This window comes from Hakea prostrata, chromosome 9 (genome assembly GCF_041222555.1).
Source record: "Hakea prostrata isolate BN-2017 chromosome 9, UWA_Hpros_2, whole genome shotgun sequence".
Lineage (NCBI taxonomy): Eukaryota > Viridiplantae > Streptophyta > Magnoliopsida > Proteales > Proteaceae > Hakea > Hakea prostrata.
Genome location: NC_142608.1, coordinates 36,781,761 through 36,809,396, shown reverse-complemented (window position 1 = coordinate 36,809,396; position 27,636 = coordinate 36,781,761). Strand labels below are relative to the sequence as shown.

Genomic DNA, 27,636 nt, shown 5'->3' with positions numbered 1-27,636 from the left:
ATCTCACTCATTCATATCATCTACTTTTTCTTTGAAGACTAACATGACACCTCAGTGTTTATCTAGTTATTTGTCTATTAGTACCCCTGTTGGGTCTGCTGTTAAACTAGATAAAGTGTTAGAAGATTGTCCTATTTTAATTTGTGGAAGGAATCTGAAGGCAAATCTTGTATTGTTTGACATGAGAAATTTTGATGTAATCTTGGGAATCGATTGGTTGACCTTCTACAATGCTGTGATCTTATGCTCTTCGAAGAAGATCCAGTTTCGTGTGGAAGAGAATTCAGTCTTCGAGTTTCAAGGAGAAAAGGGAAGAATTAGCAAGAAGACCTTGACCGCTTTAATGCAAGTCCATGCTTTAGTGGAAAGTGCTTCGCCTGGAAGCAAGGTCAAAGAAAGGAAGAGACTTGAAGAAGTCGAGTTGCCTGGTGAGTTTGCTGATGTTTTTCCGGATGACCTGTCAGGATTGCCTCCTGATAGGGAAGTTGAGTTCTCCATAGACCTAATTCCTGGAGCGGCTCCTGTATCTAAGGCCCCTTACAGAATGTCACCTACCGAACTCAAAGAGTTACAAACACAATTGAATGAACTCTTAGAGAGAGGTTTCGTGCAGCCAAGTGTATCGCCTTGGGGAGCTCTAGTCTTGTTTGTAAAGAAGAAGGATGGTAGTATGCGTCTGTGCATTGACTGGGATTTGAACAAGCTGACGATCAAGAATAGATACCCGCTGCCCCGGATTGATGATCTTTTTGATCAGTTGAAAGGCGCGGCTGTTTTTTCGAAGATCGATTTGAGATCGGGATATCATTAGTTGAAAGTGAACTCAAGTGACATCTTTAAGACGGCGTTTAGAACAAGGTATGGACATTATGAATTTAAAGTGATGCCTTTCGGCTTAATTAATTCCCCTGCCGTGTTCATGGACCTCATGAACCGAGTGTTTCATGATGTGCTCGATAAGTTTGTAATCATTTTCATTGATGACATCTTGATTTACTCAAAGAATGAGGAAGAGCATGCGAAGCACCTGAACTTCACATTGCAAAGGTTGAGAGAAAAGAAACTCTATGCTAAGTTTAGCAAGTGTGACTTTTGGCTCTCAAGGGTAGTATTTCTCAGCCATGTTGTTTCAGCCGAAGGTATTCGTGTGGATCTTGAGAAAGTGCAAACAGTTGCTGATTGGGAAAGACTGAAGACCATGACTGAGATAAGAAGTTTCCTTGGATTGGCAGGATGCTACCGGAGATTCATTGAGAACTTTTCTAGGTTGGCTGCCCCTATGACTAAGCTAACTAGAAAAGAAGAGAAGTTTGTTTGGACCGATGCGTGCGAGAAGAATTTCGAAGAGCTGAAAGTTAGATTGAAAAGTGCTCCGGTTTTGACTATACCTAATAGTTCCGGTGGATTGACAGTCTACATTGATGCTTCCAAAATCAGTTTGGGTTGCGTGTTGATGCAACACGGTAAGGTAGTGGCTTATGCCTCTCGGCAATTGAAGGATTATGAGCGGAATTACCCCACTCATGACTTAGAGCTTGCCGCTGTTGTCTTTGCTTTGAAGATTTGGAGACATTACCTATACGGTGAGAAGATCGCCATCTTTATGGATCATAAGAGTTTGAAATACTTCTTCACCCAGAAGGAGCTGAACATCAGACAAAGAAGATGGTTGGAATTGGTCTCTGACTATGATTGTGATCCAGTATCACCCGGGTAAAGCAAATGTAGTTGCGGATGCTCTTAGTAGGAAAAGTCAAAGAAAAGAATTGGATTTAAATGCTTTGAGTCGGCCTTTGTTGTCCTCGATGGAAAGGTTTGGTTTGGAAGTGATCCCTAAGGGTTCGGATTGTATTCTTTATGCCATGACTGCAAGGTCCTCCCTTAGAGATAAGATTGTTGCCTTGCAAAGTTCTGATCTAGAGTTGAAAGAGAAGATTGAGAAATTGCCTTGAATTCAGAAATGGACCCTGCTTTTAGTACATCTATGGATGGTACCTTATTATTTAGAGGTAGACTCTATGTGCCTGCTGATGATGAAATTAAGAAGGAAATATTGAAAGAAGCACACCAGTCCATCTTTACAGTACACCCTGGAAGTACCAAAATGTACAAGGACTTAAGGGAACATTTTTGGTGGAATGGTTTGAAAGCTGACGTTGAAGATTTTGTTGCCAAGTGTGAGACTTGCCAACGTGTAAAAGCCGTTCATCAACCTCCATCTGGATTACTTCAGCCCCTTCCTATTCCTAGTTGGAAGTGGGAAGATATCTCAATGGACTTCGTGACTAGCTTGCCTCGGATAAGTAAGGGAAATGACACTGTGTGGGTGATTGTTGATAGGTTGACCAAATCAGCCCATTTTATTCCTATGAAGATCACTTACACCTTGGATACACTAGCTAGACTTTATGTGGACAATGTAGTTCGTCTACACGGAGTGCCTGTGAGTATTGTTTCTAACCGTAATCCTAGGTTCACCTCAAGGTTTTGGAATGGTTTGCAGAAAGCCTTGGGAACCCAATTGAATCTTAGTACAGCTCATCATCCACAGTCGATGGACAATTCTGAGCGAACAATTCATATATTGGAAGACATGCTTAGATCTTGTGTGGTAGACATGGGTGGAAATTGGGATGAATACTTAGCTTTAGTTGAGTTTGCCTATAAAAACAGTTATCAAGCAACAATAGGCATGGCTCCGTTTAAAGCTTTGTATGGAAACACTTGTAGCACGCCCTTGTATTGGACTGAGACTGGTGAAAGAAAAGTCTTCGGTCCAGAGATGATTGAAGCTACAAGGGATATGGTTGACATGATTAGAGAAAGGATCAAGTCTGCCCAATCTAAACAGAAATCTTATGCCTGTAATATCCAGCCCTATTCTAACCCTGACCCTAACCCGGATCCACTGTTCTATTTAGGTCCGAAGACCCGAAGCGGTGGTAGAAGAGACTTATGGACCCTTTTGATTGATAATTATGAGTCAGAGACCGAGCCCATGGGCATTGACGATGATACCCCTTGCTTGAGTATGTTGTCGATGTTTAATGAAAGTCTGCGCATCGGAGAAGAATGATTTAGTTGAAGTACCTAATGACCTCCCGTGCACAATCCGAAGGTATTCCTCGAAACTAAACTTCTTGATTGAATTGTAGAAGAAAACCCCACTCAATTTGACCTTGTATAGCCTTTCAAAACTCTGTGTGAAGTTGCTGAACTAAACCTGACTTTTCTGTTGATTTATATTTTGGTCGATCCTCTTCGTTCGATGCCATCGACCAAAGTTTCCCAGTCAACCAAGTTAATGATTCTTTGGAATATTCCCTAATCTATTTATATTAGCCTCATGTTTTGAACCCTATTGGAATCATTTTCACTCTTGAGAATGTGGGGGGGAGCTTCCCAAAGCAACTCCTAAGCATTTGTGAAGGATACTCCACCAAAACTCATTGTTAATCATTCTTTCTTGTCTCCATCTACAACTACAAGGTATGCTTCATCATTCCACTCTCTATTCTATCTTTTTCTATTCTTTTCTATCCCTCTTTTGCTGTTGAGACCTTGGAGATGGTGTTGCAACCTTGCAACCATCACTCCAAGTGTCCACCTTTGCTTAACCTATGATCCTCTTAGCTATCTATTGATGCTATGCCCCCATCTCAACCCTAGCATATGCATTCTTTGATTTTCCTCTTAACATCATGCCATTTTGTACAAAACTGAGTTGTATAGTATGCTTTGTACATGTTTATCACTAGCATATGAATCTAATTGAATTTCTATAAGTTCCCTTAGCTAATGCATGCCTTTTCAATGTCAATGCAACCAATTCCAATCCATGCTATGATGCTTGTCTCTTGAACTTGGTAGCTCAATTAGGGGCTTTCTATTTAGACCATTGGATTATGTTAATTCCTTGATTTGTAGTGTCCACATACTGTTCTTAAGCATTCCTCCAAGTTCCGGATTGATCCGACACCCGGAAAACCAATTTCGGAACAAAACCCCCAAAATCCACTATTCTGTCCCGAAGAAGTTTTGGTCAATCCTCCTTGGTTGATGCCATCGACCAAAGACCATCGACCAAAGTTGTTGCTGACAACAACCTTAGCCAGTTTTGACCCGTTTAACATCCGATCTTCCCGATTTCTTCTCTAACTTATTATTGATGTTTGTCTAGGGTCTTAACATTTCTTTTGGACCATTTCTTGGTAATTCTCAATTCATCATCAACTCAACCTAAGGTAAGGATGGTTATCTCCATAAACATATAGTCCATAAACTTGTGATTTATGCTCATACTTAAGGAATATAATCTCTTGATTGTTTTAATTATTATAAGACTATTATACATGTGTTAGGACAATAGTATTGCGATTCATATACTCTTGTCATATTAATTAATTATTCTTGATTACTTGTGTCTATGATGAATCATTTCAATATTATGATTTAACTTCTATCATGAAGATGTATTGAATGCATGAGAAATGATGAACTTGAATATGTGATTGCCTACGTATAACTTGGGATTGGGGAGTGTCCTATTGACACTTCTGTCCTTGGGCATCGAAGGGAATAGTATGGGATGTTCTCTGAAGGTGCCTATCAACACTTTCCCGGGTTATTGGATGACATACATAGGATTGTCTAGTTGTGTGGCTAGGATTGTCCTTGTCGTGTCAGACACGAATCAGAAGGGCATTGAGACTGAACGACCCGTGGTAGTGTATGGTTTGATGGGCGCTTAAGACCGGTAACCAACCCGGTAGGAGACATAAACCATGCTACGGATACCTGAAAGGGGCCATTTTTTGGTAGGGTTGCAAATAGCTAGACTTGGGCTCACGGGTGCTCAAGACCGGTAACCAATCAGTGAGAGGACGTGAGAGCTTCCCGTTTACTATTTGTGGATGACCAATAGGGTTGATGAGTCCATAACCTGGAATTACGCTCACTCTAGTGTGAAGGATACCGGAAAGGATCGCCAAGGGCGAGGAATGAACATATCTGGATCTGAATTGATACGACTGAGTAGATTACTTGCATTGGGCTAGGCTTTACTGTGACTTGCGCCAGTACTTATACCAAACAGTGATGTGAGAGAGCGGTGACCGATTCCCCTACCATGGTTTGAGAGGACTTTACCCAATTACCACGACGTTCCCAAGATACGGAATGGGTTGAGGGAGAGTGACTGACAACCCAAAGAAGTATGGTGCTATGACTTAAAGCATGTCTACCATAGAGACTAGCATTCGTAGAGTTAGAATCATATTTGCATCATATGTTTCATATCATATTGCATTATGTTATGTTTTATATACTTATGATTTTAAATTATGGAATAACTACCTTGCTGAGTTCTTCGAACTCATTCCTTTTGTTGCAAATGTTGTTAGATTATCCTGCAGGTACCGAAGATTCTGATGGCACCTTCTTCGAGACGAACTTTGATCCCGGATACTACCCTTTGGGTGGTAGCTTCAGTGAAGATCGGAGTTTTGGTGCCGAAGAGGATTACTCTTCATACTAGGGTTAGCCCCACGATAGTGCAGGAGCGGCAGAGCTGGGCTTTCTTCATCCACACCTATGAGGAGACGATCATTAGGATAGAAGAAACCCTAGTCTAGTGCCCCATTTCCTTGGTTTATTATGGAACAATTGGATATGTAATTAACTTTCTCTGGATTACTTGTTAAAACATGGGATTGTAATTAACTAGATTATTGCTACTTTTCCGCTGCTTTGAGAGAGTGATTATCACTTATTCTCCCATCCTCATGATTACACTTATACACTGATATTATCTATTTTCCGCACTCTGATTTATTGAATTTATCTTATTCATGATATCTATTAGTAGTTGCTTTTACCTTGATTATTATTGTTCATGATTGTGTTATCGCGTATGTGGGAGGCATGGTCCCTCGATTCTTGATCCTTGGACTGTGGATCACATTCCCGGGTATGCCAGATAGGGTACCAGCTGGGTGGATGTGACATGGCCGCTGCCAAGGAGAGAGTTCCCCAAAAGGGGAGAAAAGATGCTCCTGAGGGCGCCCCTTCCCCGAAGAAGTCTTCATCCATTATTATCCTGAAAGGGGTTACTCCCCCGAAGGGGCTTTTGAGGACAAGGCAAGATCATGCTGCGAGAGGAAAAGATCCGGTGATAGTCGAAGAATCCACCCATGATGATACTGCCCTTGTCAAGAAGAGAAGGGAGCTGACCAATGATGCTGCCTCTAAGAGGAGAAAAGTTGATCAGGGGGAAATCTATGTTCCCAAATGGAGGGTGAATCTTCGGGACCTGATTCTTTTGAATACCGACGCGTCCATTGACTGTGTCGTTAAGGCTTGATCTCCATGCGATCGAAAGGCCCTGAATGAGATGTCCGATGATGAGGTGAATTCTAATATCAGGTGTGTATAGATTTTTTAACTCTTCTCCCAGCCGAAACCTCCATTGTATGCTAACTTGCTTTTGTATTGTTGTAACAGGGTTCTTACTAAGAACATGAGATGGAAGAAAATATGAGAGTTGGTTGCTTACGTGCTGACGTCAATCTCAGTAATGAACTTGCTGAGAAGAGGCTAGGAGAAATCTCCAAGTTGGAGGAGGAGATCATCTGACTTCGTCCTTCTGTAGGGGAACTTATTATTGCTAAGTCCCGAATGGAGGAGATGAAAAAAGAGCTAGTAGAGTTGAAGAAAAGTGCCCGAACCTCAGAATCCAAGATTGAAGATCTTACTCGGGAAAAGGAAGAATTGGAAGAGAAGCTGGAAACTACTGCTTCTCCCCAAGGTCCCGAAGATCTGAAGCCGGAGGTTCGGAAAGCTTGTGTCTTGAAATATTTGAACAACGTTCCCTTCGGCGAGTTGCTCAACTTATACAATCTGGTTGCCTATCGAGAGGGTGTCAAAGACGTATGGAAGAGTGTTATGACGGCTGATCCTTCCTTCCCGATCGAAGAGCATAAGGACTTAGTCTTTGAGAAGACTTTTGTGGATTTGGATCTGCCAACTCCAACTTGGGTTGCCAAGAAGAACAATCTGCCGCCAGCTAATCCAACTAGCCCAATTATTAACAAATATTTGGATGATGAACCTGCCTTACCTTCTGACCTCGAAGGTGTGGCAGACAATGTTCCTCCAACTGTTCAAAATTTCGAGGAACAAACTCCCGAAGGCGCCTCCGAACAAGAAAATCCCGAAGCTGCCCCTGATCAAGTTCCTCAATCTTCTGCAAATTTGTAGATGCCTTTTTTTTTTTTCTTTTTTCTTTTGTGTAAGTGTAGATCCTCTCTTTTTGGCCTTGTAATATTTCTCTTCTTGGCATATTTCCTATTGTAGTTTTGACGATCGCATGCTTTTTCCCTTGGCACGTTCAGGTGTTTCTTGCACTAGCATAGGGGTGTCAACAGTGCGCTTTGGGGTGGTTTCGCGCTGAAAAACACCTAGCCCAAACACAGCCCATTAGCAAAATAACAGTTTCGGGCCGGTTTTGGTTTGGTGCGGTTTGGGTTCGAGCTAACTAACAGTTTGGGCTAATGGTTTAGATTCGGGTTGACTAACAGTTTATGGTGTGTAAGAAAAAAAACAAGAAGAAACAATTGAGCACCCTACAACAAAAGCGAAAATTATATGGAAAGCAAAGTTGCTATTGGTCAATTTCCATTAAAAAAACCCACCCATTCTATAGAAATCAAGAACCTAGATATAAAGTAGTAAAATGACTATTTGATCTTTGAATTCATGCTTAATTTTTTTAATTGTCTATACCAACTACCTAATGGTAATATAATGATTCAAATACTATTTAATGTAAAATTACAAAACGGGTTATAACGGGTTGCGGTTTGGTTTCGGGTTGGTGCGGGCTCCACAACCCTCAGCCCAATTACGGCCCATTAAGGTTCGGTTTGGGCCGGTTCGGGCTATAACGGGCCAGTGCGGTTCAAGCTATAAATTGACTCCCCTACACTAGCACTTAATTGAACGAAAGCTAAAAGCTCTTTGAATTAACCGTTGCACTATCCTGTTCTTATAATGCCCCTCATCCAAAAGATTATAAGTTTTGGCATTCGAGCGATTCATCTTGTTCGGGAAAGTTTTGTCCTCAGTCTACCCGTTCGGTCATCTTATGGTTAACCTTGATTCTTCATTTTTTCTGAAAAATCTTATCTTCATTGGGAGACGCAAACATCACTTAGGCATTAAATGCTTTGATTGATGGTTACACACTCGAGTCCGCCATCTTCGTAACCGGCCCCTTCTTTGACACGTGGATGGATGCGGTGGTTTCGAAACCCTTTTTCGAAATTCGAAAAGTTGCTTAATGTCCATCATCCATCTGTTGTGTTCAAACCGTCATTGGTTTGTGACCGTTGATTTTCTAAGAATCGAATCATCGCTACTTTATCACTGTTGATTCCTTTGGGATGAGTCGTCATTTTGTTTCTTTGTTAGCGTCTATTTAAATGCTTTACTGCTCCTTTCCTCTTGTCTTTCAGTTGTGCGAAGCTCTGATGTTATTTCTCCTGTAGAAGAAAACAGAAAACCTCATTCTGTTGATCAATGGATTCGACTAACATTCCTGCTTTTGCTGTAATGCCTTTGAAGTACATTCCAAGGGAGGAGCCAAAAGTTGCAGGCAAAGAAACTTCTTCTTCTGCTCCAAGATGACCCATACATTCTACTAAAGAAGTTTACAAGTTACAGGCAGTTCCAGTACTGAAATCGCTTCCTCCTCTCTTTTTTTTTTTTTTTTTTTTTTAATTTCTGAATAAAAAATCTCTTACGCAGGAGTATTGTGGACAACTTCCACAAATAGGCGAAGACATTGAAAATCTGCCTGCTCCTAATCCGGACATTACGTTGTACCTTGACGATTCACCTCCTACAACTCCAATAACAGAGGAGATTGTGGAAAACAAGGAAGAAGAAGATGCTCCAAATGTCAATCCGGAAGGCGTCAATCTTTCTTCCACAACGATCCAAAGAATTGTAGGAGATCGGGCCCTGAACCTCGTCGCAGATTTTCTTTTCCTTCTTATCTCAACGACCGAAGATGAAGTTTCTTCATCAGTCAAAGGATAAGGATCCTGGAAAAGTTAGACGATGGGTTCGGGATGCTCTTCCCATTGTTGGTTAAGTTCTTATTCTTTTTGTAGAAACAATCCTTGTCCAAGATATTAGAATACTCTGTATATCCCGAATGTTGTATATATCTCAAACGTTGTATAGTATATGTTGAACATTGTATAATTTGGCCCCTGTTGGCCTTTGAATGAATGAAAAGCCATTTTTTGTGTTAATCATTGTCTGATTGCAACACTTCTTTATCGTCCGGGGACTTAGCTTGTGGTCGAACTGAATCATCTTTGACTCGCCCGATCAACGTTTGAAGGTGGCGTTCGGTTTGTTCAAAGCCTTGGATCCACAAGAGTTTCTAAGGGATTCTTTCTAAGGGTTCGATAGTTATACTCGGTGTACATCTGATATACCCAACCCCGAAAAATTCCTTATAACTTTTGTGATTTTCGAAGGTCCCACTCGGTTTTACCCGATGCCTTTACCTAAAAATTTTCCTTAGAATTTTTTCGGCTTTCGAAGGTCCCACTCGGTGCTACCCGATGCCTTTACCTTAGGAAGTAAAAACTTCCTACGCTTTTAAGGTTCTGTTCGGAATTTATCCGATGCCCTTTACCTTAGAAAATTCTGCAGAATTTTCATCAAGGCTTTCGAAGGTCCCACTCGGTTTTACCCGATGCTTTAGACCAGAAAATTTTCTGTAGAAAATTTTCGGCTTTCGAAGGTCCCACTCGGTGCTACCCGATGGCTTTAACCGAAAGTTTTGGACAGTATTTCGGGCTTTCGAAGGTCCCACTAGGTTTTACCCGATGCCTTTTGATCGAAGGTCTCATACAGTGTTACCTGAAGCCATTTGATTCTAAATGTACTCTGCTTTATACTGCCCCCAATCAACAGATTTGGAAGTAAAACCAGTATTATGCATTAAGCAATTATAGATCAACTAGATCAAGATTGATAAACAATCTTCAATAAAAAATGTTGACAACTTTAAGAGAAATATTTCTTCAAATGCTTCGCATTCCACGATCAGTCTAATGCGCGGTCGGTCGCCAAATCCTTCAGTTTATAAGCTCCCGAACCTACTTGCTTGATAACCATATACGGTCCTTCCCATGTTGGGTCTAACTTTCTCTGATGGCGTGGGTCCGACGCAAGAGTGTTCCTTAGAACCAAATCTCCAGCGGAACTGTGTCGATGTCTTACTCAAGAGTTGTAGTGAGAGGCTATTCTTCGATGATATTGTTGAGTTCAGGCTATTGCTTTTGCACAAATTTCGTCCAATAATTCAAGGCTATCTAATAACCCTTCTTCGTTTGCTCGTTCCTTGAATTCTCATTCCCGAATGGTTCCTGCCATTATCTCGACCGGTGCCAGCGCTTCCGAACTATATGTTAGTCTGAATGGAGTTTCTCCAGTAGGTGTTCGGACGATCATTCGATATGCCCAAAGGACATTTTGTAGTTCTTCCGTCCATAAGGATTTGTTGTCTTCGAGCCTTTTCTTGATTCCATCCAGTAATGTTCAGTTCGTTACTTCTACTTGACCATTACTTTGAGGATATGCTACGGACGACATTCGGTGATCGATCATATAAGTATTACAGAAGAGTTCGAACTGGGGGTTATTCAACTAAGTCCCGTGATCGGTCACCAGTACCTTTGGAATTTCGAATCTATGAATGATTGATTCCAGCACAAACTTCTCCATTTGTTTTTCTGTGATCAACGCTAGAGGAGCTACCTGTACCCACTTTGTGAAGTAATTGATTGCTACGATCAGATACTCTTTTCTCCCCGTTGCTTTTGGGAATTTTCCCATCAACTCTATTCCCCACATCGCAAATGGAATGGGGTTTAGAAATTGACGTGAGTATTGTAGCAGGCTGCTTTGGCACGTTCGAATGTATCTGGCACTGATTGCAGGACCGAACGTATTTTATGGAATCTTCTTCCAACTTGGGCCAATATAACCCAAGAGGAAGGATTTTGTGCACTAGGGCCTGTCCACCCATATGTGCTCTGCAAACACCTTCGTGAACTTCAGCCAACGCAGTTTTAGCTCCTTCCGGACCAACACATCTAAGTAAAGGTCCCACAAAGGATTTTCGATATAACCTTCCGTGTTGAATAGTAAATCTTGCCGCTCGAACTCTTACCGATCGTGCTTCTTTTAAATCCTCGAGGAGTTTATCATCCTGAATATACTCAATAATGGGGTCCATCCAGCATTTTTCACTTTCTATATATGAAATGAGGTCGACCTTAGCGCTCGGGAGGTTCAGCTCCTCAATGTAGACCGATGGTTCTAAAGTTTTTTCCTTAGCGTTTGCCAACCTCGAGAGTTCATATGCTACTGAATTCTCCTTTCGGGGTATTTGACATACCTTTATTTTTTTGAATTCCTTCTTCAGATTCCTGATCAGCTATTGATATTTCTGTAAGCAAGGTTCTTTTATTCCGTATTCTCCTTCTACTTGGTTGACGATAAGTTGAGAATCATTGTATACTATTTCTTCAGCTACTACCCAAGCTTTGGCAAGCCTGAGCCCCACGATGAAAGCTTCATACTCCGCCTCATTGTTACTTGCCATGAACCCGAACCTCAAAGCATACTGAATCAAGAAACCTCCTGGACTTTTTAACAAAACGCTCCCGAACCGAATTTATTGCTAGAACCATCAACATATATGTGCCACATACTTGGTAGGATATTTTCTTTTTCTTCCTCGATCGGAGTTATGGATTCCACCATAAAATCAGCCAAAGCCCGTGCTTTTATAGCTGTTCGAGGCTTAAAATCCACCTGGAACTCCCCTAACTCAACCGACCATGCTACCATCCTTCTCGACAGATCAGGTTTGAACAGGACCTTTTTCAAAGGGAAATTAGTCAGCACCTCGATCGGATGAGCCTGGAAGTACGGTCTCAACTTTCGGGCTGCTACCATAAGTGCAAACGCCTGCTTCTCAATCGTCGTCTATCTTGTTTCAAGATCCAAGAGTACATGGCTGACATAGTAAATGGCCACTGTTTCTTCTCTTTTTCCCGGATGACGACAGCACTCAAGGCCGACTGTGATAATGCCAAATATACTTGCAAGATTTCGCCCTTCTCAGGCCGAGAAAGCAGTGTTGGTTGCCCGAGTCTTTTCTTTAGTTCCTTGAATGCCTTTTGACACTCGTCTGTCCATCGAGCCTCTTTACTTCCCTTCAAATCCTTTAGGGCTTTGAAGAAAGGTAGGCATCTTTCTCCTGATTGTGATATAAATCAGGTCAAGGCTGCTATTTGTCCGGTCAAGCATTGAATATCACGAACAGTCTTTGGGGGATCCATATCGATCAAAGCTTGTATCTTGACAGGGTTTGCCTCAATTCCTCTTTGGGGAACCATAAATCCCAGGAATTTCCCTGAAGATACATTGAAGGCACATTTCTCCAGATTTAGCTTCATCTGGTATCTTCTCAAAACGAAGAATACTTCCTTAAGATCTGCAATGTGGCCGGCCCTCTGGACACTCTTCACTAGCATGTGGTCGACGTATACCTCCATGTTTTTCCCGATCAGATCACTAAAGATCTTGTTTACAGCTTTCTGATATGTGGCTCCCACATTCTTCAAACCGAATGTGATAACTTTGTAAAAATAACTCTCTCTCTATCGGTCATGAAAGCTGTGAATCTCTCATCTTTCTTGTTCATCAAGATTTGGTTGTATCCCGAATAAGCATCCATGAAACTCAATGTTTCATACCCGGCCGTTGCGTCAATCAAAGATCTATGCGTGGTAAAGGCTAGCAGTCCTTCAGGCATGCTTTGTTGAGGTCTATGTGATCAGTACACATCCTCCACTTCCCGTTCGACTTTTTTACCATTATGACATTAGCCAACCATGTTGGGCACTCGATGGCTTCAATAAAACCAGACTTCTTCAGTTTCTCGACTTCCCCTCTGATAGCCTCGTGCTTTTCAATTGAGAAGTTTCGTCTCCTCTGATTACGGGCTTGACCTCTGAATTGATCCAAAGCTTGTTGTGAAACCCAGCCCTAACCTAACCCTGACCTTGACCCGGTAACCCGGTTGTTTTTAGGTCCGAAGACCCGGAGTAAAGGAAGAAGCCAACTATGGGCCATCTCAGTGGAAGACATGGTGTTTGACTCTAAACCCATGGATGTTGATGATGGAGTTCCATACTTGGAAGTCTATGCAGATTTGGAAAGGAAGCTGCACCTGTCTGAAGATGAGATTAGTTGAAGGACTTGGAGTATTATCTGACTTGGTTTGAAGGTATTTCTATACACTAGATATGTCACTTGATATGTGTGCAAAAGCCCATAAGGTTTAGAGCCCATTTGATCCTTCAATTCCCTGTTTGAACCTTACTGTCTGCCTTGGTCGACTGATTGGTCAACTGGACCACTCGACCAAGCACTCGACCAAAGGATTGCCAAATCCGAGAAATTGTAATTTTAGGGTTTTTCACTTATATTTAAACCCTACTTCGTGTTTCTTTGCTACGGCTGCCTCCTAAACACTTTTTGAACGTGAGAAGACCTCTACGAAACTCTCTCTGGTGATTTCGAAGACTCCTCTGCAGATCTGAAGCCTCTCATATCTGTTCTGACAATTCAAGGTTAGTATCTCTTCTGAAATTACTAATTTTTTTTCTTCGATCTTATTCTTGATTAAGATCCGGAAGAAGATGCTGCAATCTTGCAACCATCTATTCCATGATCTCATTCTATTCTTTGAGATCTATGATCATCATCAAGATCTCAACCCTAGCCGAATTAATTTCTTGAAACCCTGACCCTTGTATGATCTTTCTGGAAACGCTTGGTAACCTCCCATGCGAGGGAAACCTCATGGGTAATATTTATGTTAATCTAAATTAGATTTTCTATGATTTCTTGCTATGTTCTTGATTGCAATCATTCCCTTTCATCCTGTGATCATAACCTTTTTATGGGAACCATAAAGGTTGAAACCCTAATTTCTTGGGTTAAATCAAGAACCCATATTTTGACCATGACTTGATGATTTTATCTTCCCATATGATTCTAATACATTCTAGGAAGTTCCCCTTCGAAGTTATGGCCAAAACAGTTTTCACTTTTCCGTACTGACTCGCTTGGTCGACTGCTTGGTCGACTGGGCCAATCTACCAAGCACTCGACCAATGATGTCAGTAGCTTCATTTTTCGCCCGATTTGATTCGTTTGCTCTCTGATCTTTTAGGCATATTTCCTAATGTTGTATCTATGATTGTTAGGAGTCTATTTGCTAAGTTTGGAGTTGCTCTCTTTGATCTTTGGATTATCTTCGGCGATAATCAAGGTAAGGACAGTTATTTCATAATAACATAGATCGCATACTCTCTGGTTTCTACTTTTTGAAACTATGAGTTTGCTTTCTGATCTTGTACTTTATACTTCTGATGTACTACTGTAAGTACAATAGCACTTGTTTATGTATTCTTTTCATTATTCAATTATATGAGATGTTATTACTGCTTGATCGGATTATGCTGTTACATTCTCTTTTATATGATGAATTGTTGGTTGTGTATGTCATGACTGATCTGAGAATGTGTTTGACTAGGTATGGTTTGGGATTGGGGAGTGTCCTTTTGACGCTTCTGTCCTTGGACATCGGAGGGAATAGTATGGGATGTTCTCCAAAGATGCCCATCGACGCTTTCCCGAATCATTGGTTGTCATACCTAGGGCTGTCTAACAGTGTTTGGGTAGGATGTCCCTGTTATATCAGACCCGAATCGGAAGGGTATTGAGACTGAACGACCCATGGTAGCAATGTGATTCACGGGCGCTTAAGACCGATGAGTTATATCCATGAGAGGACGGGAATCATATTGTGGGGGCCATTTATTGGAGGGTTGCATATGACTAGACTTGGGCTCATGGGCGCTCGAGACCGGTGAGTTATATCCGTGAGAGGACATGAGAGCTTCCCGTTTACCATATGTGGATAACCAATAGGGTTGATGAGTCCGTATTTGAGAGAGTCGGATACGCTGACTCTAGTGTGAAGGATATCGGAAAGGATCCCGAGAGGGGAGGAATGGAAGTATCTGGATCTGAGTTGATGTAACTGAGTAAATGACTTGCATTGGGCTAGGCTTTACCTTGACATGCGCCAGTACTTAGACCAATGGTGATGTGAGAGAGCGGTGACTTAACCCCCAGCCATGGATTGTCTGAGAGGGATGAAGGACCCACTGCCAACCGGAGCCGAGTGACTGACCTACCCAAAGAAGTATGGTGTTATGACTTAAAGCATGTCTACCAATAGAGACCAACATACATAGAGTTTAGATGCATACATACATTATCTGTTTCATACTGCATTGCATCTTGTTGTGTTCTGATATATGTATTTATGCTGTTATGAGTTAACTTGCCTTACTGAGTTTCTTTCGAAACTCATTCCTTTTTGTACAATGTTTTGTTAGATTATTCTACAGGTACTGACTACTATAAAGGACAGTACGATGAAGCACAAGCCGATGAAGCGTACTACACGCAAGGTGTTGGCGACAATCAAATTACTCTGATGATCCCGCAAGCGATCACATTCCGTACTACGATTAGAGACAACGTGGAGTTGGAACATCTCTGTTGGATTGATGAAGTCCACTAATTTGAAGACGTTATCTATAGGATAGAAGACTCTTAAGTTTAGTTGTCTTTCTTATTTTCTTTTGTTTTAGTTGTTATTCCTTTTAGACTTACATACTACGTTCCGTTGTATCTGTGGAGTGAGTTTCCGTCTCTCTCTACTTCTTTTTATATCTTCGGATATCTGGTATCATTTTCCGCACTCTGATTATATTGATTATTCATTTCTTGACTTTAATCTTTTGTTTATAATATTAAAACCTTGATTATTTCCTATTTATGATCATGTTATTGTATATGTAGGAGGATGATTTCCTCGATACTTGATCTTCGGGGCTGTGGATCACACTCCCGGGTATGCCAGTTAGGGTACCGGCTGGGGGGATGTGACACTTGTGCTCGGCCACGGCTCGATCAATTCCTGGCATATCTTTTTCTGACCAGGTAAAAACATCTATGCTTTTCTGAAGAAAAGCTTTTAGTTCTTCCTTAAAGGGTTCTGGTTGCTCAAACCCAATATATGTGGATTTTGCCTCATCTCCTGGCTGTAAGCAGATTCGTTCTAATTTCTCCACTAGTTCGGGCCTTTGCATGGTATCTTCATCCCTATCATCCCTTACCTCAATCAGTAAGGCTGTGGCTTTTTCTGGTCCTTTCTTATCCTTTAGATAAGCTACATAACACTGTCATGAGAGTTTTTGATCTAAAACTACTTGCCCGATTCCAGTGTCAGTAGGAAACTTTATCTTCATATGTTTTGGCAAAATTATAGCGCCTAGCTTTGTCAACGAAGGCCTACTGAGGATCATGTTGTAGGCAAGAAGATCCCGAACCACCAGAAAGTTAACCCGAATGATAGATTCTTTCGGGAAATTTCCTATCGAAAGATCTAACTGAACTGATCCCTCGGCTATGGCAGACAAACTAGCGAATCCATAAAGGTGTGTTGAAGATGGCTTCAACAGATCTTCCTCAAAATTTAGCTTCTGAAAAGCTTCAAAAGAAAGAAGATCAGCCGAAGATCCTATGTCTACCAGGACCTTGTGTATCTCCCTTTGCCCGATTTCTACTTTGATAACTATTGCATCATCATGAGGCATGCTCACGCCTTGCTCATCTTCTTCTCCGAATGTGATGGGAACTTCTTCCACTTTCTTTCTTTTCTGGGATTCTTCTAATCCCACGAATCTTGATTTTGCCTTTAGTTTCCTCATGGACTCAGGTCCGGGTCCTCCGAATATAGTGAGAATTGGGGATCTACTAGGTCTTGCCAATTCCTTGCCTTTTTTAGATTTTGGAACCTCGACTCGACGCTCCCTGCTTGCCGAACGGTCCATTTTTTCATTCGTCATTCTCTTCTCATCCTCCCAAACTTTCAAAAAACTTGTGAGATGCACTTGATTAATTGATCTTTTGATATCTACCTTGAGGTGCCTATAGTCATTAGTGTAGTGCCCAAAATCTTTGTGGAATCGACAATATCTCTCCATATTCTTTTCTCCCGTCTTCCCAACAATCTTAGATGGCCATTTCAAAATATCTTGATTTTTAATCTACATCAATATCTCCGATCGGGGAGTATTTAATGGTGTATACTCGTCTTTATCAGGTGATCGCCATCTCCAAGCCGGACGTGGCTTTCTGGCCCGATCACGATCCTGAGTAGGCCGCTTTTTTTTTTTGGCTTTTCTTGGGGACCTTTTGCTCCTTGGTTGCAGTCTTAGACTCTCCTTGCCGTGAATCGAGTATCTCTACTACTTCCGCCTGCTTTTGACACCTTTGCACTAATTCAACATAGGTGGATGGCATATCCTAAAGTAGATATTCCAATAGCTTTCTGTTGGCTAAACCCATAAAGAGAGTGGTTTTTGCCACTTGTTCATCCAAATTCTCTATTTCCATGGTGACTTTGTTAAATCTCTTCAAGTATTCCCGAATCGATTAGTTGCCACCCTACTTGATTGTAAAGAGTGTTTCCTCCGTTTGCTTGATTTGGATACTGTAATATTCAGCCCTATTCTAACCTTGACCCTGACCCGGATCCACTGTTGTATTCAGGTCCAAGGACCCGAAGCAGTGGAAGAAGAGATTTATGGACCATTCTGATTGATGATCATGATTCGGAGACCGAGCCCATGGACATTGACAATGATACCCTTTGCTTAAATGCATTGTCAGTGTTTAAGGAAAGTCTGCGCATCGGAGAAGATTAATATGGTTGATGTACCAAATGACCTCCTGTGCACAATCTGAAGGTATTCCCCGAAACTAGACTTCTTGATTGAATTGTGGAAGAAAACCTCACTCAATTTGACCTTGTATAGCCTTTCAAATCCCTACTTGAAGTTGCTGTTCTAAACCTGAGTTTTCTGCTAAAAATATTTTGGTCAATCATTTTGGTCGATACCATCGACCAAGGACCATCGACCAAAATATCCCAGTCTGCCAAGTTAATGATTCCATGGAATATTCCTTTTCTATTTAATATGACCTCGAGCCTTGAGCCTTTTGCAATCATTTTTCTCACTTGGGAACGTGGGGAGAGCTTCCCAAAGCAGCTCCTTGGTTAGTGTGAAGGGTATCTCATCAAAGACACTTAGTTTATCATTGATTCTTGTCTTCATCTTCCACACTAAGGTATGACTCCTCCTTCCACTCTCTACCCTACCCTTTTCTACTCTTTCCTATTGTCATCTTGCTGATGGGACATTTGGAATGGTGCTGCAACCTTGCAACCACCACTCCAAGTGCCTACTCATGCTCAATCCATGATTCCCTTAGCCATTCATTGATGCTAATGCTTATATCTCATGCCTAGCATATGTATTCCATGATTTACCTATTAACATCATACCATTTGATATCAAACTGAGCTATAGAGTGTATTATGTTCATGTTTAACATTGCCATATGATTCCAATCAAATTTCTATTAGTTCCTCTAGCTATTGCATGCTATTCCTCATCAATGCAATCAATTCCAACTCATGCCATGATGTTTATCACTTGAACTTGATAGCTCAAATTGGGGCTTTTTAATTAGACCATTGGATTGGGTTAATTCCTTGATTTATAGTGTCCTACTACTGTTGTTAAGTATGCTTCCAAGTTTCAGAGTGATCCGAACACCGGAAGACTCATTTCGGACCAAAATCCCCAAAATCCACTATTCTGCCCCGAGGACAATTTTGGTCGATACTTTTGGTCGATACCATCGACCAAAACCATCGACCAAAGTTGTTGCTGACAGCAACCTTGGTCAGTTTTGACCCAAATGACATCCGATCTTCCCGACTTCTTTTCTAACTTATTATTGATGTTTGTTTGGGGCCTTAACAATTCTATTGGACTATTCTTGGTATTCTCAATTCATCATCAACTCATCCAAGGTAAGGATGGTTATATCCATAAACATATAAGTCATCAAATATTGAACTGCGCTTTATTTAAAGAATGAAATCCCTAAATTTCCTTTCAATCATTATGAGACTGTTACATATGTGTTAGAACAGTAGCATTGAAATCTTTATACTTTTGTTGTGTTACTTTATCATTTGATTTGCTTATGATTATAATGATTCATTTCAATATCATGATTTGATTATTATTGTGAATATGCATTGATGCATGAGAAATGATGAGATTTGATGTGTGATTGCTTACGTATGACTTGGGATTGGGGGGTGTCCTACTGACACTTCTGTCTTTGGGCATCGGAGGGAATAGTATGGGATGTTCTCCAATGGTGCCTATCGACACTCTCCCTAGTTATTGGATGACATACATAGGATTGTCTAGTTGTGTGGCTAGGTTCATCCTTGTCGTGTCAAACCCAAATCGGAAGGGCATTGAGACCGAACAACCCGTGGTAGTGTATGGTTGGATGGGCGCTCTAGGCCGGTAACCAATCCGGTAGGGGACATAAACCATGCTACGGATACCTGAAAGGGGCCATTTATTGGTAGAGTTGCATATGGATAGACTTGGGCTCACGGGCGCTCAAGACCGGTAACCAATCCGTGAGAGGACGTGAGAGCTTCCCGTTTACTATATGTGGATGACCAATAGGGTTGATGAGTCCGAAATCCAGGATTTCGCTAACTCTAGTGTGAAGGATACCGGAAAGGATCGCCGGGGGCGAGGAATGGACGTATCTGAATCTGACTTGACCGACTAAGTAGATGACTTGCATTGGGCTAGGCTTTACTGTGACACGCGCCAGTACTTGACCAAATGGTGATGTGAGAGAGTGGTGACCGATCCCCTTACCACGGCTTTTTGATGACTTTACCGATCTTCCCTGGGCATTCCCAAGATATGGAAATGGGAGAGTGACTGACAACCTAGAGAAGTACGGTGCTATGACTTAAAGCATGTCTACCCTAGAGACCAGCATTCATAGAGTTAGGCTCATATCTGCATCATATGTTCCATATCACATTGCATTATTATATGTTCTGAATGTGTATGATTTCTAATTATGGAATAACTTCCTTGCTGAGTTCTTTGAACTCATTCCTTTTTGTGCAAATGTTTTAGATTATATTCCAGGTACCGAAGATTACGATGGCACCTCCTATGAGGCGGACTATGATTCCACATACTACCCTCCGGGTAGTGGCGTCGGTGAGGATCCGTATATTGGAGCCGAGGAGGATTACTATCCGCACCAGGGTTAGCCCCACAGTTGTGCGGGAGTGGCAGCGCTAGGTTTACTTCATCCGTCTGTATAGAAGAAACCCTAGCATAGTGCCCCATTCCCCTGGTGTATTTGTGGAACCTTGGATATTGTAATTAACTTGTCTTTGAATTATTCCGGTGACACTTAGATATGTAACTAACTTGATTTACTTCTTTTCCGCTGCTCTGAGAGGGTGGCTACCACACCTTCTCACCCTTTATGATTTTGATCACACTTTATTATTATCTATATTCTGCATTCTGATTTAGTTAATCTTATCTTATTCATGATACTTAGTATTAGCTGTTTTTACCATTGATTATTACTGTTCATGATTGTGTTACCGTGTATGTGGGAGGCATGGACCTTAGATCATTGATCCTTGGACTGTGGATCACATCCCGGGTATTCCAAATGGGGTACCGGCTGGGTGGATGTGACAGATACCACTCTAGAAACGTCCGATGAACTTACGGGCGAGGTCATCGAAATCTTGATTCTTCCCGAAGGAAGGTTCGAAAACCACTTCTGGGCCACCCCGGCTAGGGAAGAGGCGAATACCCTGCAAAGAATTTCGTCAGAGTTTCCAGCTACCGCCATGGTTTGCTGATAATAGCTAATATGGGCAGTAGGGTCTCCCGAACCGTCAAACACTGTGAAAGTTGGGAGTCTAAAACGATGCGGAAACACGAACAAGGCAATAGCATCAGTAAAAGGAGTCTTCCGGATGACTGAATAAATATCATCAATTTTTCACCCTCGGGAGAGTTGCCCCAACCTTTGGTTTATGTTGGCAAGCTCTCGGCCGATATGCAATGATCGTCCATCCGAACAGTCACTCTTTCCGAACGCTTGGATGTTGGAGATTGAGTGTGCACTCCTCTGGGCAATCTCGTCCAGGAATCGGTTCGGCTGGCCTGCGGCCTGTCATACCAATCGTTCCTTCTTGGAAATTCGCCAGTTCTCAAATCTCGGGCTCGCCGTAGAAGGTCCCTTTGAGCATTTGGGCCAAAATTCTGGCCTTTGGCTGGTTGTCCTTCCCTTTCGACAGAAATCGCCCGAATGTGTGGTATTTGTTCATCTGCTCCTCCTGCACGTCTCTGGGCTTCTACCTGATCAAGAGCCTGAGGAGCCACTACCTGTCTAACCAAAGTGCGGATCATATCTTGCATCTCTAGGAATTGGACCTGCATTTGGTCTACTTGATGCTGAAGAGGATTCGGATGATTTTGATGTTCGGGTCCATCAACTCCGTCTCCACGTGCTTCTGGGGGTTGGCTTCCTTGGGGAATATTTGACGGATTAATCTCCCCAAGGAGTGGTGGGATGTTTGCTATCCGCTGAGCCGCTACAGCTAATGGCTCTGATCTAGTTACCATGACTTCTTGAAATGTTTCCCACAGACAGCGCCAGATGATGCGTCCAGAAAATGTCAAGCCTCCAGGTTCCTGGATGATGGCCTGCAAAACAGAGTTAAATGTGGCCCGACCATGGGGGTTGGGAGGCCACCTCCGAAGCTTAAGTCAGTTACTGAACTAATCACCAAGGCTCTGGCAAGTTGCAGAGCATAATAATGAATACGTAAATTGGAAACAATTCAGATACCTCTGGAGTGAGCAGATCACTCATTTATATAGACTTTACCTCCAATTCTCGACTGTTGGTTGAAGTCTCGATCTCTTTTAGTGGCCGTCCGATCGTAGGGTTTCTTTCTAGATATTTGGGAACACATGTAGTTATCAATCTCGGCACGATTCCATCATTGCTTTGATGATAGTTGCCTCCTACAAGTCAACCTTGTCTACCGCACGATTCGAGAGATCTTATCGGACTGATAACCGAAATGCAACGCCTTTACGATCATTAAATTAGGGTTTGGTGGGTTCCCGATTACGGTCTAACCTGGATGAAGATTATGAACCCGGTCCACTGGTTCGGTGCAATTTTCCTCGTATCAGGGGGTATTTTAATGCAATCAATGTCTTTGTACTAGGCCCAAATCTATGGCCACAAAACTCAACTATGGCATATGTGGTTGAAGATCTCAACCACTCCAATACAGAGTTATCTTTCTCATTCTTAATATTCCAAATTCAATACTCTACTAGTCTACTATAAATCTTTCTCAAGAATTGGATAAATCGATGTCTCTATCGTCAATTAATGGGGAGTTCTCTTCCAAGCTAGCAAGAAAGGCCCTATCTTGAATGACTTCCCATTCCTCTCATAATGAACACTCAAAATGGTGGAAGTTTCTTCGGAGTTACCAATTCACCCCAAGTTTAAATTCTTCTTTTGGTGTCTCTTGAATGCAAATATACTAGTTAACGCCAACTATTATGTTGTGACCTAAATTCTTGTACCCGATATGAGAGATGGACTCGCATCGACATATTTTGGTTGGCGACCCGAATGACCTGTTTTTGGAGATCTATTGTGGAAGCAGAAGGCTTGACCTAATGGATCAACCCATTTAAGAGAGAGAGAGAGATACATACATACATACATACCTACATACATACACATATTCTTGAGAGATTTAGAACTTTTTTATCAGGGTTTTGAGTGAGTTCTTGCAACACCATTCTTGGTGATTGGTTATGAAATATCTTCCTTTACTTCTTCCTCTTCGCTCATGGACGTAGCACACTGCATTGGTGTGTGAACCACATTAAATCTTTCTGTTGTTTCGTTTTCTTCTTTTTCGATTCATTATTTCATGGTGTTCGTTTTAACACCGTCTTCTCTCAATGAACATTAATAGTACCTAACTTTGAACCATGTGAAGATCAGAAGGAATCAATTCAGCATATGTTTTTTGTGATCGGACCTAGAGGATTTGGGCAGCTGGACCTTTGGTACTAAGAACTAAATCTCTATCTGAAAGCTCTATGATTTATTTTGCGAGTCCATTTTAACAAACCAAGATTGGGATAAAAATGCAAAATTTTGGCTTCATTTTTTATTATGACTTGTTTTTTTGTTTGCAAATAACGGAACAATAAGGCCTTCAAATGACAAACACTCTAACCCCAATAAGGTGTTATTCAATGTGCAAAAATGGATTACAGATCTAAACTTAGGAGGAAATCTACTTCCATTAATACCTTAAATAATGACCTGTTGAATGATACGAATTGCATATGTATGTCATGAATGATTTAAATAATAGTCACACTTCTGTTCTAATGTACATAAGGCATTTTTATACAAGAACTAAACCTAACCGCATGGAATATGGCTTTTTAAGAGAGAGGAGACTTGAGAATTTAAGCCACAGGCAGTATCAACTCGGATAATGCTCATGAAGGTTTCACGGGATGATTAAAGTTTAGGGCAGACATCGTAACTTTAACAACTCAACATGTTCATGAAGTATAGTGCACTGAGGAAAAGACAGCACCTTTTGTACTCACCCCTACTTAAACCAAAGCAATCGTGACCGCTCAATCTAACATGTGAACATTTAGATATTAGTACTAAAACTGAAGACAGCACCTTTTGTACTTTAAATCCCCACCCCTACTTGTGGTTAAGCATAATGGCAGCAAATTCTCCTAGAAAGACTCGAATCAGGGGAAATATTAGGGTAACAGACTTGTGTATTTGCAAAATTTAACTTTCAAAGAAGTTTTTATTTATCATCCCCCCACCAAAAAAAAAAGAACTTTCTGAACTTGAGTGGAGAGGAATAAGAACAGAAAGCTTTTATAACCTGTATCCCAACTCCCACTACGGTATCCCACAAACCTGATTGCACTACCTATGATCTAAACTCTGGATGTGCCAAGCTTTCGCTCAAACAACTGGTGCAGGAGGTATATCTGGAGAAGACTGACCCCAATTAATGCTGCAGATTCAAGTATGGCCTTATGGATTGCCCTTCGGCTCATTGCTTCGTTCACTGCAGTCCAATTGCAAGAGCACAGTTAGTTCAAAAAACAATGTAACAACCTTCCACGGGAAGTGCACATGGATTCCCCAAAGGCAAGTTTCTTCCAAAAAAAGATGGACCATCTGTAAGCTTCTTCGTCATTGATTCGAAGTGATATAATTTATCTTCCAAGATGGGCTATCCTATGCTTCATCATTGACTTGAAGTGATGGATACTATACTATTCTGCATAGCACCTGGGGACATCCTCTCTGCATACTGTTCTCTCATAGGATCATTTTTATGTACTAGTAAAATGCAAAATAATAGCACAGCTCATATCTTCAAATGAAGGCTACAAATTTGTGTTTTGCTGGTGGAACACTAAAGCGGCTACAAAATAAACAGCATCACAGCAAGAAAGGGAAGGGCCTTTCTTCTCATCAGGGATAAAAGAATAAAGATAAAGAGTTCCAATACAGACCTATTGCCTGGCGATCAGTTTGAGCTTCTAGCCAGTGCTGTTCAAACTGTATGTTGTACAAAGATTCCTCTAACTTCTCTATCTGATCCAACAAGGGCTTGAAGTGCTCTACAGATTCACAAAAATTAAAAGGAAGAAATTCCTTGAAAACCTGACAGAAAGGAAACAAAAGGAATTGTGTGTATTCTTCAAATGGTTCGAGGTTTTCCAATTTTTCATCTTCTTTCCTTTTTTTTTTCTTTTTTTTTAAGGGTGGGGGGGGGGGGGAAGAAGACATTACGTACCATCTTTAGCATGTTGATCATAGTAAGAAAAGTGACCAATGTGTACATCAAAGTCAATGGTCTCATGATAAGGAGACTTGTTGGTGAAGCAGAATTTATGGAGACCTTTCTTTTGAGTGATAAATTCAAACTTCTCACTTGTCTTGGCACGAGAATCGTGAATTTGATCACCTGAAGGTCCCTTTACCTGACAATTTCAGAACAGTCAGATAAATTTCAGCATATTCAACCCAGTCATGTTTCTTTGGATGCAATGGAGATAACAGTAAATCACAGAGACTGCCCATTGAGGAGAGACTGCAATTACACGGCAAGAAAGAAGACTGTTTGAAATACAGCCCTTGTTTTATTGAATATGCTTCCTGGTGTAATTTTTAGGCCAAAATATGAGGTCCTAAGGAGAACAAGAACTTTTTTTGAAGAGTTTAATGAATGTCACATGAGTTGTTAACCCAGAGAGCGTATCTTTAGGAAGTCTTGTTTCTACTCTTTGAAATATGTGCTACATTTAGTCAAACAAGTACAAAGAGTTTCATGTTTTTAGATTCCCATATTTTAGGACATTGAAGGCCCCGTGAAAGCTTTACCCGAAAAGAACACCCCCCCCCCCTCTGCTAAGTGACATTCAACAAATATTTTAGCCAGTGATACAAGAAGCTCTCAATTAAATTCTGGATTACTAGTTACAAATTTTCATTGTTTTGATTACTGACTCAGATCTGCCCATCAGAACATAGCTGTATTCTAAGGTCTGCTTATTCAAACAGATTATGATCATTGACCAGAATCTGAGTCTCATTGGATATGGTTTACATTGACCACCTAGGGCACATCCTACAACCCATCCACTGGCTGAGTTGACAGACTGAACTTTTCTAGCCTAGTAGATCTGCAGTTAATTGGTGTTTTTTTTTAATTACAAGTTTTGGTTCACTTCGGCACTTTGTTGCTCAAAACCTCAAACCAAAGTTAGACCAACTTCAGAAGATGGCATTGGATGTGCTGAACCACATCTCCTGTTAATAGATCACATTCAATATCTAAACTACTACTGCTTTTCTGGCAAGTAGAAAAATTTTAGTTTATTCCATTCTCTGCCCCTTCTCTGCCCCCACCACCACTCAGAAAGGGAGACAGAAAATTGGTAAATGAACCTTAACATCAGCAACAAGGCAAAGTGGGGCTACATATTTTAGATGCAAAATACAGTAAAACTTGAGCAGAATTCTGCATCAATTACTCTAAGAAAATAAGACTCACCACAAGATCAGCACCCTCATTACCAAAATGCCATTGTGTCTCAGCCTTTATTACAACAAAAGAGACATGAACTGTCTCCCCTTCGTATTGAAAATTATAAGAAAAGCATTCCTCCCTGTCAATCACAAATCTTACACCAACTGCTGATCGCAAGCCTGATATGAACACTAGTAATCCAATAAAAGCAAATTTCAAAGACCATATTTCCATCTGCATATGATATGACAACAATTTTATATTTAGTATTGCGCATCTAACAAAACCACCATATTAGAAAAGCACAGTGAAAGAAAGGAAGAAATAGGTTAAAAGAAAAACAGAAATAAGTAACACAGCCAGATATAAGAAGGTCTATTTCTAAATAAGCAAGGAAATATTGCCATTACGCAATCCCATTTTGGCAGGGTTTCTAAATGTCGAATACTTGATTTTGCAATTTGACCTCATGACAGTGAAGACGTGGTTTGGACTAACCACATTTCCATTTCAAAGTCTAAGCCAATCAAATAACTTAACGTGTGTGGGCATGCATTCCATGACTCCCATCTATGTCTATGCATGGGTACAGTTTTCGGACCACAACTGTGCACTCACCCATGGTTCTACATTTTCAAAACTCTACTTAGCCACCAGGCGAACTCCTAGGCAAAAACTCAAAATATGAGTATGTGACCAATGTGACTAACTCTATCTATCCAATTTAATTTCTAGGTAAGGCCGTAAGGCATCTTCAATTGCTTGTTGACGTAAGTCACGTAATCAGGGTTGGGCCCCGATAATTGGGCCCAAAACTTAGACCCAAAGAAACCAATCTAAAGCTGGCTGAATCCCCTTCAATGGCATTTTGGTCATTTTCTAGCCCTTTTGGGGCTCAATATGGATCTAGATTGAATCCCCTTGATCCAAGGGTTACGGATCTAATTTTATTTTTTAGGGGTTAAGTAAATTTTGAGTTATGACGAGTCCAAGTCCATTATAAATTAGTTAGTTGTGGATAAGATAAGATTCCTTATCCAAGTGAGTTCTTATCTTGTAAGAGTTTATTTTGATTTGGAGATGTTTGTTTGAGTCCTAAGTTATCTTAATTAGCATGTGCTTTTTAAGTGAAAGTTCAATTACAAATGTGTGTTTAGTAGATTCCAAATCTAGGGATGAGGTCTTGTAATGATCTGATTCCACTTTGAGAGTTTTGTTCAAGAGTTGAGATCCTTATCCCTCAGGGAATCCCAACCCAAGTTAGATAGAGTCTCTTTTTTAAAAAACTATAAATAACCCATCAATAGTCCAATGCATTTTCAGTTTTGAGTGAATGAAATTTTGAGTAG

At 41.1% G+C, this 27,636-nt stretch overlaps 1 protein-coding gene across 2 annotated transcripts in view; it reads right to left on the bottom strand.

Annotated features, from left to right (window-relative positions):
• Positions 1-22,695: 22,695 nt before the first annotated feature.
• Positions 22,696-27,636, bottom strand: part of LOC149005185 (transmembrane emp24 domain-containing protein p24beta2-like) — a 44,055-nt gene continuing 39,114 nt past the window's right edge. Inside the window, exons 2-5 of one of the 2 annotated variants that reach the window (XM_089169274.1) lie at positions 26,312-26,521; positions 25,052-25,238; positions 24,768-24,875; positions 22,696-24,313 (exon numbers count right to left, since the gene is read on the bottom strand). In XM_089169274.1, coding sequence (XP_089025400.1) covers positions 24,180-24,313; positions 24,768-24,875; positions 25,052-25,238; positions 26,312-26,521 — 639 coding nt within the window. In that variant the 3' untranslated portion in view covers positions 22,696-24,179. The remainder of the gene's footprint in view (positions 24,314-24,767; positions 24,876-25,051; positions 25,239-26,311; positions 26,522-27,636) is intronic. The other variant, XM_089169272.1, reaches the window with a different exon arrangement.